The 12798-nt window shown below is 44.8% G+C and overlaps 6 protein-coding genes across 6 annotated transcripts; 4 read left to right on the plus strand and 2 right to left on the minus strand.

Moving 5' to 3' along the window:
• Positions 1-162: 162 nt before the first annotated feature.
• qa-y_0 (Quinate permease) lies at positions 163-1936 on the plus strand (the record flags this gene model as incomplete). The annotated part of the gene is made up of 3 exons (XM_031146399.1): positions 163-575; positions 631-1124; positions 1173-1936. 3 exons carry the CDS (start codon positions 163-165, stop codon positions 1934-1936), a joined length of 1671 nt encoding a protein of 556 aa, XP_031008136.1.
• A 381-nt stretch (positions 1937-2317) lies between these two features.
• Positions 2318-4011, minus strand: mpaDE_2 (Cytochrome P450 monooxygenase; the record flags this gene model as incomplete). Its single annotated transcript, XM_031146400.1, has 4 exons — positions 2318-3187; positions 3236-3338; positions 3388-3650; positions 3703-4011. The coding sequence occupies 4 exons, from the start codon at positions 4009-4011 to the stop codon at positions 2318-2320; spliced, it is 1545 nt and encodes a 514-aa protein (XP_031008137.1).
• Positions 4012-4608: 597 nt separating this feature from the next.
• 4CL2 (putative 4-coumarate--CoA ligase) lies at positions 4609-6500 on the plus strand (the record flags this gene model as incomplete). The annotated part of the gene is made up of 5 exons (XM_031146401.1): positions 4609-5559; positions 5613-5667; positions 5726-5909; positions 5966-6106; positions 6155-6500. 5 exons carry the CDS (start codon positions 4609-4611, stop codon positions 6498-6500), a joined length of 1677 nt encoding a protein of 558 aa, XP_031008141.1.
• Positions 6501-6571: 71 nt separating this feature from the next.
• patL (Patulin cluster transcription factor) lies at positions 6572-8726 on the minus strand (the record flags this gene model as incomplete). Its single annotated transcript, XM_031146402.1, has 4 exons — positions 6572-7249; positions 7305-8446; positions 8565-8638; positions 8683-8726. 4 exons carry the CDS (start codon positions 8724-8726, stop codon positions 6572-6574), a joined length of 1938 nt encoding a protein of 645 aa, XP_031008142.1.
• Positions 8727-10223: 1497 nt separating this feature from the next.
• nirA_1 (Nitrogen assimilation transcription factor) lies at positions 10224-11327 on the plus strand (the record flags this gene model as incomplete). Its single annotated transcript, XM_031146403.1, has 3 exons — positions 10224-10298; positions 10360-10454; positions 10508-11327. The coding sequence occupies 3 exons, from the start codon at positions 10224-10226 to the stop codon at positions 11325-11327; spliced, it is 990 nt and encodes a 329-aa protein (XP_031008095.1).
• Positions 11328-11458: 131 nt separating this feature from the next.
• On the plus strand, positions 11459-12649 carry LHYA1_G001421 (uncharacterized protein; the record flags this gene model as incomplete). The annotated part of the gene is made up of 2 exons (XM_031146404.1): positions 11459-11482; positions 11561-12649. 2 exons carry the CDS (start codon positions 11459-11461, stop codon positions 12647-12649), a joined length of 1113 nt encoding a protein of 370 aa, XP_031008082.1.
• Between the last annotated feature and the right edge of the window lie 149 nt (positions 12650-12798).

Genomic DNA, 12798 nt, shown 5'->3' on the forward strand with positions numbered 1-12798 from the left:
GCCAATCTGTGGAGACCCCACATTTGGCACCTTCTCCTATGCATTATATAAATTAACCATGTCCTTCAGGGCAATATATTTCATTTCACAAGATACTTTTCTTATTTCTTAGTGGGCCACCTTTCACAAGAAGAACTTCAATATCCAAACGGTCTCTTTAAGATGGCGGACTTAACAACCGTTCAGACGACACAGACCAACCCTTCAGTGCGGTTCACTCGCCAACAGCACATCAATCTTTACAGCTTGCTAGTTATCGGCTTCATCACTTTGAGTTCTGCAGCATACGGCTATGCAGGATCAGTAATTGCAACGACTTTGACTCAACCATCGTTCACCAAGCACATGAAATTGGATGAGATACCCAATGCAGAAGCGTTAATAGGAGCAATGAATGCTCTGTATTATGCTGGGGGTGTCTTTGGTTCCTTTTTCGCCGGATGGTCGAGCAACAAGTATGGCAGGAAGTTTTCGGCTGCGCTGGGAAATTTCTTGGTGTTGCTCTCAGGCGCTCTTCTTACCGCCTCTGTCAACCCTGGAATGTTCATTGCGTTTAGATTCCTAAGTGGTTTCGGGTAAATACACTAGCTTTGTCTTTATTAATAGCCAAAATTCGCTAAATCGATATAGATCTTTCATAATCCTAGCAAGTGTTCCTCTCTGGGTAGCTGAACTTGCACCTCCCAGCATTAGAGGTATTTTAACCGATGTTCATGCTGTGGGAATGATGGTGGGATACACAATTGCATGTTATGTTGGCCTTGGGTTCTATTTTGTTAGTGGAACAAATCAATGGCGTGGACCTATTGCTCTTCAGATGGCTTTTCCCACCGTCATTCTCTGTGGACTTTATTGGATGCCCGAGTCACCCCGCTTTCTGCTATCCAAAGGAAGAACAGACCAGGCATGGAAAATCATTCATAGGATGCACTCCAATGTCAACGATCCAACCGATGAATTCGCTAAGAGGGAATTTTATCAGATGCGAAAACAGATCGAATTGGATGTTACCTTCGAGACTTCGTACTTAGGGATTTTCAAACAGCCTTCTCTGAGGAAGCGAGCATTAATGACAATATTTCTGGAGTTCTGTTTGATGAGCTCTGGAGTTTTAGTTATTCTCAGTAAGTTATTCCATATACTACTCAACGTTCCTTCGCTAACCGTTATAGACTATGGATCCATCATCTGGAAAAATCTTGGCTTCAACACTGTTCAAATTCTGAACTTCCAGGGCGGGTTTCAGCTTACCGGGTTTGTTTTCAACATCGTGGCAATGCTTTTCGTGGACAAAATCAAAAGGCCCACGCTCATCGCCACTGGTTTCATTGCTTGTGCGGCGTGCATGAGTATCGAAGCCGCCTTACAGAGATATTACATTGGTACCGTGGATCGCGGTGGCTTGATTGCATGTGCATTTTTTATTTTCCTCTTCCAGGCCACCTTCTCCATGTTCCTCGACGGACCAACTTACTTTTATATCGCGGAAATCTGGCCGTCTCACGTCCGGTCTCAAGGCTTTGCTCTAGCGATGGCCACCCTCAGTGTGACAAATTTGATGTGGCTTCAAGCAGCTCCTCACGCTTTCACAGCCATTGCGTGGAAGTTCTATCTGTTCTTTATCTGCATTCCCGTTCTCGGAGCAGTCGTTGTTTTTTTTACGTTCAAGGATACCCTCCACAAGCCTCTCGAGGAGATTGCCGCTATGTTTGGCGATGAAGATACAGTGGTTGTTTATCAACGAGAACTGCAACTCGCCTCCATTCCATTGGACTTGCTTGATGAGGCGATTACAGAGAAGGTAGAAAACGGAGGAGAAATTGAGGAGGTTGAAGATGTACCCAAATCTGAACAATCTAAGACGGATGCTGCCCCCAAGACCGAAGCTTCTAAGTCCTGGGCCGAACTTTCACACAATCAACTGTACGCGGGGTAGAATCATATCATCAAGAGTACACAAACAAATTTACAGATGTCTCAGAGATCAATGACATTTAGCGAATAGAAGCCATGCCCGTGGATGGTAGGGTATGACCCGCTAGAGAAAGGGGGCTCTTTGAGTTGATTAGAAATAGAACACAGATGAAAACCAATTACTCATTTGATGGATATGGTGGATGACTTAGTTGCCTTTGTTATTTTTAGCCAAACATTCCTTCAGAATCCAATAAAGCAATAGATAGAGAGTCCTATTGTTGTGTTCACCGTTTTTTATAGAAAGTGTTACGGAGCGGGGTATTCTTTCTTTCCTACGAAACTTACTATGTCGTAAAGCTAAGCTATACAATGATAAAGCCTTTTAGAACATAAGCTTCTTCTAAGCACGAAGCGATGCTGGATCCCTTCGCCTTAAAGTCACATCCAAGCCGGTTTGTAGCACCAGCCACCCTGGGATGAGTTTATATCTCTTCGGATCAACCAATGTGATCTCCATTCGTCTGAAGAACTCCGGAACAAATTTTGAAATCTCCAGCATTGCAATGTTTCGGCCCAAGCACACTCTTGGACCTCCTCCAAACGCAAAGCTAAGGTTCTCCATGTTCCTGACCTTTTCTTTGTCTTCGTCTAGCCAGCGCTCTGGTTTGAATTGTGCAGCATCTTCCCCATAAAGTGTCTTGTCTCGATGAACAGTCCACGCATTACAACCGACTGTTGTTCCTCCTGGAATGAATGTCCCACAAATCTCTACACCGCCATCGGGTACCTCCCGGGGGATGATTTGTCCGAGGGCAGGATGGATTCGAAGAGATTCCTTAACGACGGCTTGAAAGTACACCATCCGCTGGCTTTCGGCCCAAGTGATTGGATGCTCAACCTCCTCGTCAGCAGTGGCTCTAAACTTTAATGCGTTCTTGATCTCGTCCATCACTTGCTCATAGCATTTAGGGTGAGTGAGAATTCTCCAAGTCACTTCCCGAAGCGCAATTGCAGTAGTATCCGATCCCGCACTAACATTGGTATTGGTATATGCGGCAAGCCGGCCATCCGTCATGAGCTCGGGGAACTTTTCTCGTGCCTTGATGAAGCGAGTTAGAAAGTCAGGTCTCGAATGGTTTTCCAATGAGGTGTGTTCTCTGATCCGCTTGGCAGTGAATTTCATCAAAGGTCCTGTGGGTCGAATTTTGCGAAGAAGATTGCCGAACCCCTTGAGTCTGAGGTATTCGTCGACCGTAGGAATTTGGCCAACCTTTGTTTCATTAGCTACGAGCTATAAGGGTATTGAGTCAGTCCTTACTATCCCGATATAATCCATTGCCTTTCCCGTGTGGTACATCATGTCACCAAGGTCCTTGCCGGACTCTAAAAAGCCAAATCGATTACTGAAGGTAAGTTCTCCACTGTCATTGGTGAGTGCTTGTTGGATTTGAAACTTTTCCAACTGCTTACATGATGTCGAAGGCATACATCTGTAGCCACCTGGACAACTTGCATTCCTCCCCTGTTCTTACAAACCGCTCTTCCATTTGACTTATGAAAACCATTGATGTTGAGTCCACAAGTGGCTCATATTCGATGAGCGTACCCAGTGAATACGTATGTGCTACTGGTCGCCTCAATTTACTATGCACATCTTCGTCTCTGGTCGAAGACATGTTCTCAAGTACCGAGCCATCAGTCGTAGTGACGTATTGAGATATGTACAGGCGGGCCTGAATAGGATCCAATTAGTTTTTTCACGATGGCAGAATATTTTGAGCTTACCTTCTTGAAAACTGGCTTCCAGCCATAGATCACTCGGAGTGCTTCCGAATCAGACACCGATATTGTATTTGGACCAACACGAAGTAATGGAGACCCGTATCTCTGGTGCATATCGTATTCTTCTGTGCCGCGTCGTCGAAGATAATGAACAAACAGCCATGCATCACTCAAAGATGCTAGAAATGGGCCTGGAATCTTTGAGATTCCATGCCTGTATCGATTCAGAAGAAGGTGTATTAGAAGAAGTGCCGCTGCAGCAAGAACCCAATGGGTGCTACATAGCCTCGCAAATTCTACCAGCCAACTCATATTGTTACTAAAGGTGAAAACCCCCAAAAATCTAGTCTATACTAACTACCTTCTTCAGAAGAAGAACACGATTTAAGACAAGTCGACACAGCTACTCGTTGCCTTACTTTGCATAAGCCGCGGCTAGTATGACCTGAAATAACCGTGACTACCCCGCGATAAACAACCACCCAGTCGTAAGTATACCTATTTTGTCTTCATGTGGGAACCCGCTTACCGAGATGTGTCTACAGTTTCTTAATACTCAAGGTCTCACTAATAGCTGCCGCGACAAGTGAAAATGCGGGGTAGGGATAAGTTTCAGTAACAATGCGGCAGTGCTAGAGGCAAACTATTGAGGTTCCGAAATATTTTTAGTTCGGAATCAATCTCGGAAACGTAACTTTAGATTCGGCTTCTTCTACGGAACCCAACGTCGGAACATATGCTCGACCATGAAGAATCAAACTTGAGGTCGAATAGCTAAGGAAAGGGAAAGCAGCGCATTGCCTGAAAGTATTCTCGATAATCAGTAAGTTGGTCTCAGTAAGTAGTCTTGTCTCATTTTGATTTTTGCAATAAAAAGATCGCGCGTTTCAACTTGCTGTTCATGTGATAATGGCAGCTCACAATATTCTTCGCTCCTCCAAGTGGGTAGACATCCCCAGCAATATATCTATCTCCGAGTTAATGAACGATAATGTTTCGAATACCCCAGACGACAAGATTATCTACGAGGATGCGCTCACTGGAAAAACTGCAACTTATGGAGGGTTTCGGCTCCAGGTTCGGCAGTCAGCCGGCTGGTTGAGACATGAGTTAGGCGTGAAGCCAGGCCAAACAGTTTCGATTATGGCTCCAAGTTGTATAGATTATATCTTGGTCGTCCACGCAGTTTGGTGGATTGGTGGAATTGTGAGCCCTATCAACAACTCTTTGCACCGGAAAGAGATAGCATTTGCTGTGGATTTAATCCAGCCTGACTACCTTGTGATCCACGATTCTCTATTCGAAACGCTTCCACGAGCATTGCGATTATGTCAGAATTGCCCTCCGGAGCTACAAATCATAGCTCTCGGAAAACCACACGATGAATGGATTCAGTTTTCTTCGAGCTCAACATCTGGATCTCTAGAGGTGTCGCAAGCCTTCTCCTTGCAAGGACGTAACTCAGGTACAATTCCATGTGCAATATTACTTTCGAGTGGGACAACTGGAAAACCAAAAGCAGTCATGCTATCACATCGCAATCTCATATCCGCAATTCAGCAGCTGAGGGCCGATAATCCGGACAACTGGCGAGGCAGTCAGAGGGAGATCTTTTTCCCGCCCCTATCACACGTATATGCATTGTACGTGTGCATGACTGGGGCATGCTGGTTGGGTGCATATGTTTGCTTGATGCCAAGATTCGATCTGGAGGTCTATTGCCGCCTGCTGCAAGACCGAGAAGCAACTTTGGCAAGGCTCGTCCCGCCAATCGCAAAGCTTTTGGCTGAGAATCCCATTGTGCAAAGATACAAATACCCTTCACTAGAATACTTTTCGTGTTCCGCAGCTCCGTTGAACGTAAGTGTCGTTTGATCACACGTTTTGATACAGTGGACTGATTCTCTTGACAGGCAGAGACAGCAGGGAAGTTGAGAGCCGTATTTCCAGGTGTCGCCTTGTGTCAAAGTCCGTACTCAATAACCCATATTCCATTTCACGTCATTGTTAGCTAAGAGAATTCTAGCGTATGGTTGCACAGAGCTGTCAGGTCCATGTGTTCAGAGTGGCGTTCGTGATACAAGCTTGCCACTCTCTGCAGCAGGAACATTAATTGCCAACACTGAGATGCGATTTGTAGATCTGGATGGAGCTGATGTTGGGTCTCAAGGACCGGGCGAAATTACTGTCCGGGGCCCTAATGTAATGATGTATGTCTTTCTCCATACAGCAGTATTAACAATTTTCACTGATAAAATCTCAAAAGGGGATATAAGGACAATTCAGACGCCACAGCGGAGTCAATGTTAGATGGGAATTGGTATAGAACAGGAGACTTAGGTTATATTGACAACAATGGATTTCTGGTGATTTTCGACCGCCTGAAAGACATCATCAAATACAACGGGTAAGAAAATCGCTAATTCCGCAACCTTGGCTAATATCCTTCTTCAAGGTTTCAAGTATCGCCCACAGAGCTCGAAGAAATATTGGTTAAACATGATGTGGTAGATGAAGCTGCAGTTTGTGGCGTGTGGAGCGAGAAAGATTCAACTGAGCTGTCTCGCGCCTATGTAGTTCTCAAAGGAGGAAGCGCTTCACACCCACCAGATATTCAAGTTGTCCACGCGCAATCGATATCGAACTTCGTGTCGAGTCAGGTTTCAAGTTATAAACAATTGAAAGGAGGGGTCGTGTTTGTGGATTCCCTGCCTAAGAATCCTACCGGGAAGGTGTTGAGAAGGGTCTTACGACTTGAGCAGGAGAAGTTCGAGAAAGGGGGTTTACTAGCGAAGTTGTAAATGAACAGTTGTGCGGCTAAAGTCATATTTTGCCAGAAGGTGAAGCAACCGCTCGTATTTTGATTCAATATTTACAAGTTGCCAAAGTATTGGCGCGGGATGTCGAAATCCAACTCTCCGTAGCTGTTTGCTAGATCTTGAATGAATTCGGCATTATCACCAGGCTGCCCTATCTGTGGTACCTGCTGGTTCACTCCCTGGTGCGAGTCTTGGCCGAATGCCAGTGCCATTGTGTTTTGGGCTCTTGAAGGCGCCATATGCCGAATTGGATCTTGTTCGTGATATTCCCCCTGTTTATGCGACATGGGTCCGTTATCGCCATTGGAAGGACATTTAGCCACATGGATACTGGAATCTGCGTTCTTTGAAAGCGTGTGAAGAAATTCATCGAGGCTTTTCCCGTCAAAGACAGCTGTCCCGAGAGCTTGCAGCGCTCTTTCAGCTGTCGTCCAAATGCCGCTGTAATCCACAAGAAGTTGATATGCGCATCGAAAAGATCCAATCGCATCTACATATTGTACCTGAGTACGGTTGCTTTTGATAATGAATACTAAATGATAGATGCATTCGACTAATGCTGTGCTGAGGAAGTACCCAGATGCCCGAATCTGGGGGCATACATTTGCATAGGCCGAAATCGCCTCAATGGTGTCTTTGGCAAGAAGAGCACAGAATGACTTTCCTTCCTCATCACAACTATGCGAGAGAAGAGGATTTTGGCGGATGATCATCCGTAAAAGGTTGATTCTCTTTGTGGTTTCTCAACAAACTGACTTGAATTTTCGGGGTGAAGGGCTTTCTTACTATGAAGATTGTCAATCGTTGACGTATCTGTGGTTCCTTTTCTCCTTTGCCAACATATGTACTGGCTCTATCAGAATTCCAAATTAAGTGCTGGGGCAGCATCTTTCTGAGATATAGAATTCGAGTGTCTGTTATTTCGATCTCCTCTAGATTTCCACTTTTTCGAGCTGTCGCAGCAAAGAATGTGTCCCAAATTCGACCCCATAGCCTACTAAAGTTTATAAGAACCTGGTAATAGATAGTTATTGGTGCTGTCATTGGATCTTGATTGAATTCCTCCGCAGTCGAATTTCCCTGAATTTCAAAGTCTTCGACTGCAACCTCGGCGTCTCTAATCAGATAGGGTGTTCCAAGCCGTTGAGTAATTCGACGGTCCAAGTAATAGATAGTCCACCAGAGCTTTTGTCGAAATTCCTTTTCCAGTGTAGTACACTTTCCCCAAGACCCTTGGTCATTCAGTCGAGCAAGCATGGACATTTGAACAGTAATCGATATCGCTTGAGACGCCGACTGAAGCAAATCGCAGTTCAACATATATAATGCCCCCAAAGTGTGGTATCTGATGAGATCAAGATCAATCTGATTTGAGGATGAACACTGTTGAAGTAGTTTGCGTCCTCGAACGTATGTTGGCCACCCTGGACGCGGATCCTCCTTGTCGCTACTAGCTGAATCCATAGACTCTCCTATCGCAAGCATGTTACATAGAAGAGCTATGATAGCATGATTTTGAGCATCTACATCGATTATAGTTTCGTACTCGGAGTAGTCTAAATCATCTAGAGCTTGAAAGACGCGTTTCCGGGTGTCATCCTGATCTAGAACGTGGAAAAAAGACTCCATTTCCCCGAAGTACACAGTGACCAAGTGCCTTAGCCGAGATGGCTTCGGTAATTCTATTGTGAAAATTCGTCCATTTTTCAAATTTGGCTGAGGATCGTCCTGAGACGGACTTGCAAGTTCATGCAGTGCGAGAAGTTGCGAAGAAAGGGATATATTCCTGCAGCGGGACAGATTCAAGTTGAATGTGTCCGTTTCTTCAGCAAGTCCATGAGAAAAGTCGATAGCGTACTGCACAGAAGAAGAAACTGTGAGTCTTCTACGCTGAATTGAGGGTTCTCCTCTATATAATATCAATGATGCTATCGTTGCCGATAAGGATAAATAGTACATACTCCCGAGGTAGCATTGGGGTGCTTCGCTTCGCAACGCGTTTCACCTCCTCCTGGAGAAGTGCAATTCTTTCTTCGATTGACATACTGTCATTCGTAGTGTGAACACTACTATCATATCTCTCGTCATCTGGTTCTGGCTCTGCGCGTTCGGGGTCCTCACTGTTATTTGTAAGTATAAAATTTCTAGTTATGCACGCATTTACACACTTTGAATTGCACGCGTCTTGCAACCGTGTTCGTTTTCCATCATTATCAGCCTTTGGCAGGTATTCGCACTGGACTCGCCTCGCACGACAGTGAGCACACACGTCCTCCCCTGAGCACTAGGTTGATTAGGTTTGTCATGACTCTAGTTCACACAACATACCTTTACCTTCCGTCTCTGACAGTCCTGGCTAGAAGATAACAAAGGTTAGCAATCTTCCTTTTCCATCATACTAGAGGGTAATTCACCAGGCTCTAGTAATATATTTGTTTCGTTTCTGTTTTTGTCCGCCATCCTTTTGGCGCCCTCGATTGTTGTTGTTGCTGTTGTAGGCTTGGCTTTGGTCACACATCTCTAGAGCCTAGAGCTTCACAAGCATGCCAATTAAAATGTCCTGGTTGAATAAGAGAATCCTTTACTGTCTGATTCCAATCAACGTGCAATTCGAATTATTAAAAGTCTCGGTACTAAAGATTCCACTCAGTGATCAACGAGGAAAACAATAAGATACAGGGAGATAACCTGGAGATTTAAGTTGCAGGCTGGCCAATTAGTCGCAGAGAAAAGAGATCTGCGATGTACCCCGCGTGCCCCGGTGTTTCACCACTAGCAATTGGTCCGTCCGTAAAAGCCACATTTTATAATCACCGGACCGAGCATTTCCAGCGACCTCCTGGGGTGAGTGCATATCCTTTTCCAATAATACATTTCCCCGCGTCATCCGATCTGGTTCTCCTGGCATATCTGTTAGAATGAAAATAGTAGGTTACTCGTACAGCGATTGATCGAGTTATAGCTTAACGCTAGCACATGTTAGAAGCATATAGATTAAAGTGTGTTCGTCAGAGGAAAGCGACTGTGAAGAGTTTATGAGCATGCCGATATACCTTAAGCAGCCTAGTTTAATAATGTCCCGTGCCTTTGGTAAAGTTGAGAATGCATGATCAAGGCAAAGTACATTAGTTCAAAACTTTTGAGCCTGGCAGTTTTTGTCGGTAACAAGCCCAGGCCCAAACCCAAGAATCTTGCCCCGCGCGGCTTGGTTCGGGAGAGTTAAACATCGAGGGAGCCATAAATAGTACTTGAAAGAGCAATAGGTGAGTTTTAGTGTAGTTCAGCATCCGGTACGCTGTAATTATGACCTTTGTATTCGTTATATTCGTCATATAACATACTTCTTTCTACACAATTTAAAACGTAAAACAGAACTACTTAATTGAGATTAAATATAAGATTACTAAGAGACCAAAAAACTGCGACATTTTATACCTATTTCGATCGATTTAATCCGTAGAACCATGCTCTCAATATGATTCCCTTGTAGCTCTAGCAATCTCAGAAAATTGGGGTAATATTTCCCCGCACCGCGGGCGAGCGTCCGAGCGTCCTTGCGCATACCCCAGACCGCACTTCTCCCCCTGTAATCTTCCAAATCTTTGCAATCTCTTCGCTCCGATCAAGCCGGCTTCTTTTTACTTGTAGTATTTATAGTGATCAATAATCCATAATATCCAACAGTCAATACCACATTATTTAAACATGGTTGGATCTGCATCGGAGACGTTGAGACGAGCCTCGATTGCCTGCGTAGCCTGTAGGGATCGAAGAGTCAAAGTAAGCCATGAGACTTATCTTCTCTTTCAATTTCATCTAATCTTAGTTCTGATTTATATAGTGTGACGGGGACGCTGGTAAACGAGGCGAACAATGTTCGAATTGTAGCACATCTAATCGGTCGTGTGTGTATCGATTTGATGACCGTCGGAAGAGGTACGTAACTCGGCGTGGGTGGTAGAAAATATTCTGCTGAAATTTAATATTAGATCAACATCAAAAGCGTATATCCAAACCCTGCAAGATCGAATTGCCGCACTTGAGCAGAGCAGAACATCTACCAATCTATTTCTAGGGAATGGCGTACATTCGGGTCAATTGGACTTGGACTCAGTTCGGCTAAGCAACAAGCAGCAAAGCAATGTCTCGACCATAGATGAAAACGCTGGGTTTGAGTGTCATTCCGGAGGCCTTCCTAGAGCCGTCAATCGAGTACCACTTAATACGGAGTCTTTAACGAAAGACTTTGGACTTGGAAAACCAAACACTCAGAGACGATTTAGCAACGGCAACTTGAACAAAGATGAAAATGGACAATTACATTTTTTTGGATACTCTTCCAACCTTCAAATCGTCTCATTTCTACCAACATCCCCTATTTCAGCGATAGCGGCCGAATTACCATCTGATACAACGGATGCCGAGACGGAACGACTCTCGGACTCGCAAGAAATGAAGGATCATCTTATTGGTCTCTATTTCACATATCAGCATCCTGCACTGCCTATATTAGACGAGGAGACCTTCCACGCAAACTACCGGAAAGAATCCAAATCTCAGTACTATTCGCCATTGCTGCTCTACTCTATTCTCTTGAGAGCATTACGTCTCAGTGATAGAAAAGCTGCAACAGGACTTGGTGTCGTATTTTTGAGGCGTGCCAAAGCCGAATTGCTTGATGAGCTTGAAAACCCTACTATAGCCACCATACAAGCTCTGTGCATCTTTGGCCACTACCTGGGTAGCTTGGGCAATGATCGATCCTGTTGGTTATATCCCGGTATATATCTTCACACGTTTGCCCTGTGAACTGCACTTACATCTCCTGTAGGAATGGCGTTTCGTCTAATATACGATCTTGGTTTACATCAGGATTGCTCAGACCTGTTGAAAACCGGCAGTATTACAGAAAATGATAGAAAAGTTCGACATGCAACATTATGGGCATGCTATATTATAGACAAGTATGAGACTCTTACACTACATTGTTCGATGTAATACATGTGGCTAAAACCTTTCCCAGGTTGTATAGTTGTTTCCAGGGCCGCCCGACGTCAATCAAACTAGATGACATTTCCGTGCCCCTTCCCTCTGAGCAGACAGTGGGCAGCCAATTCCAGATACTTGCCGCATGGGTTGATCTGGCTAGGATCCTGGATGCTATCATCAATGTAATCAACCGGGACGATGAACTTTTAGATGACCCTGCTACGATATCAAAGCTTTCTAATACAAGTGATAAACTCCTTCGATGGCTGAAAGAATTGCCGACTGGGCTTCAATGGAACGCGAAACAAGCCCCGCTATCCCCGTCCGCCATCTTTGCTCTTCATATGCAATTCTTAACCACCACAATTCTGCTCCATCGCCCATTTTCCGCCTCGGTACTTAATTCCGGAACTGGGAAGTCTTCTACTCGCCGCCTCAAGGGGTATACCTCATCCGACTCACAGACAATCTGCACCTTGAACTCAATCCGAATCGTCAAGATGCTAAATCAATTTCAACAGCAGTTCGGACTGAGAAGGATATTTTCATGGTCAGCACCTGTTGCCTTGACGGTTTCTCTCAGCCTGTTATCTGATATTGCATTGGGTGCACAGGATGAAGATAAAAGCAACGTGAAGAACTATTTTCAATTATGCATCAAGATACAGGAAGATATGTCGTTATCTCTGCCACTCGCAGGTCGAAATCTTGCCATACTGAGGTCAATGATAGAGCACTGTAGAAATCCGCAGCTCTCGCGACTAATAGTTGGGGAGGTTCCACACGATTCGCCGCTTCCTGTTGCTCCCGCGGCTCAGAATCAGGAGCCATTCCAAGAAGCACGTCATAGTGCTGTAGTTCAGGAGACACCAGGAATAGCCCTAGGAGTAACTCCTGATTTTGGGATACTGGATCAGATGGAGCAGATGGAGGTCGACCCCGATATGGGACCTCATGACTTCGACTTTTCAGATTTCTTCCCACAGTTCATGCCACTTGGGTTCGGAAATTGGACATCGGAGGTAAACCCAGCACTGGAAACCAATGTAGATCTAGGCTGTATTCAGAACTTTGGGCAACAAAATGGTGAGCCGTTTAGCGGTGATGTGACAGACTACTCTATGGACTTGCAATTTTCTTGAGCTACCAATTGGCATTTACGATCACATGTTACGTGCTCATATAATGTTATTTAGCTTGCCATGGGGCAGTAGGAATTTATATTGGCCTCAACGGTAATATTCTACATCTTGGAGAGCTGGATGAACTCTAATGCCTATTTGTCGTATAG

Source organism: Lachnellula hyalina, assembly GCF_007821495.1.
Source record: "Lachnellula hyalina strain CBS 185.66 chromosome Unknown contig00019, whole genome shotgun sequence".
Classification (NCBI taxonomy): Eukaryota; Fungi; Ascomycota; class Leotiomycetes; order Helotiales; family Lachnaceae; genus Lachnellula; species Lachnellula hyalina.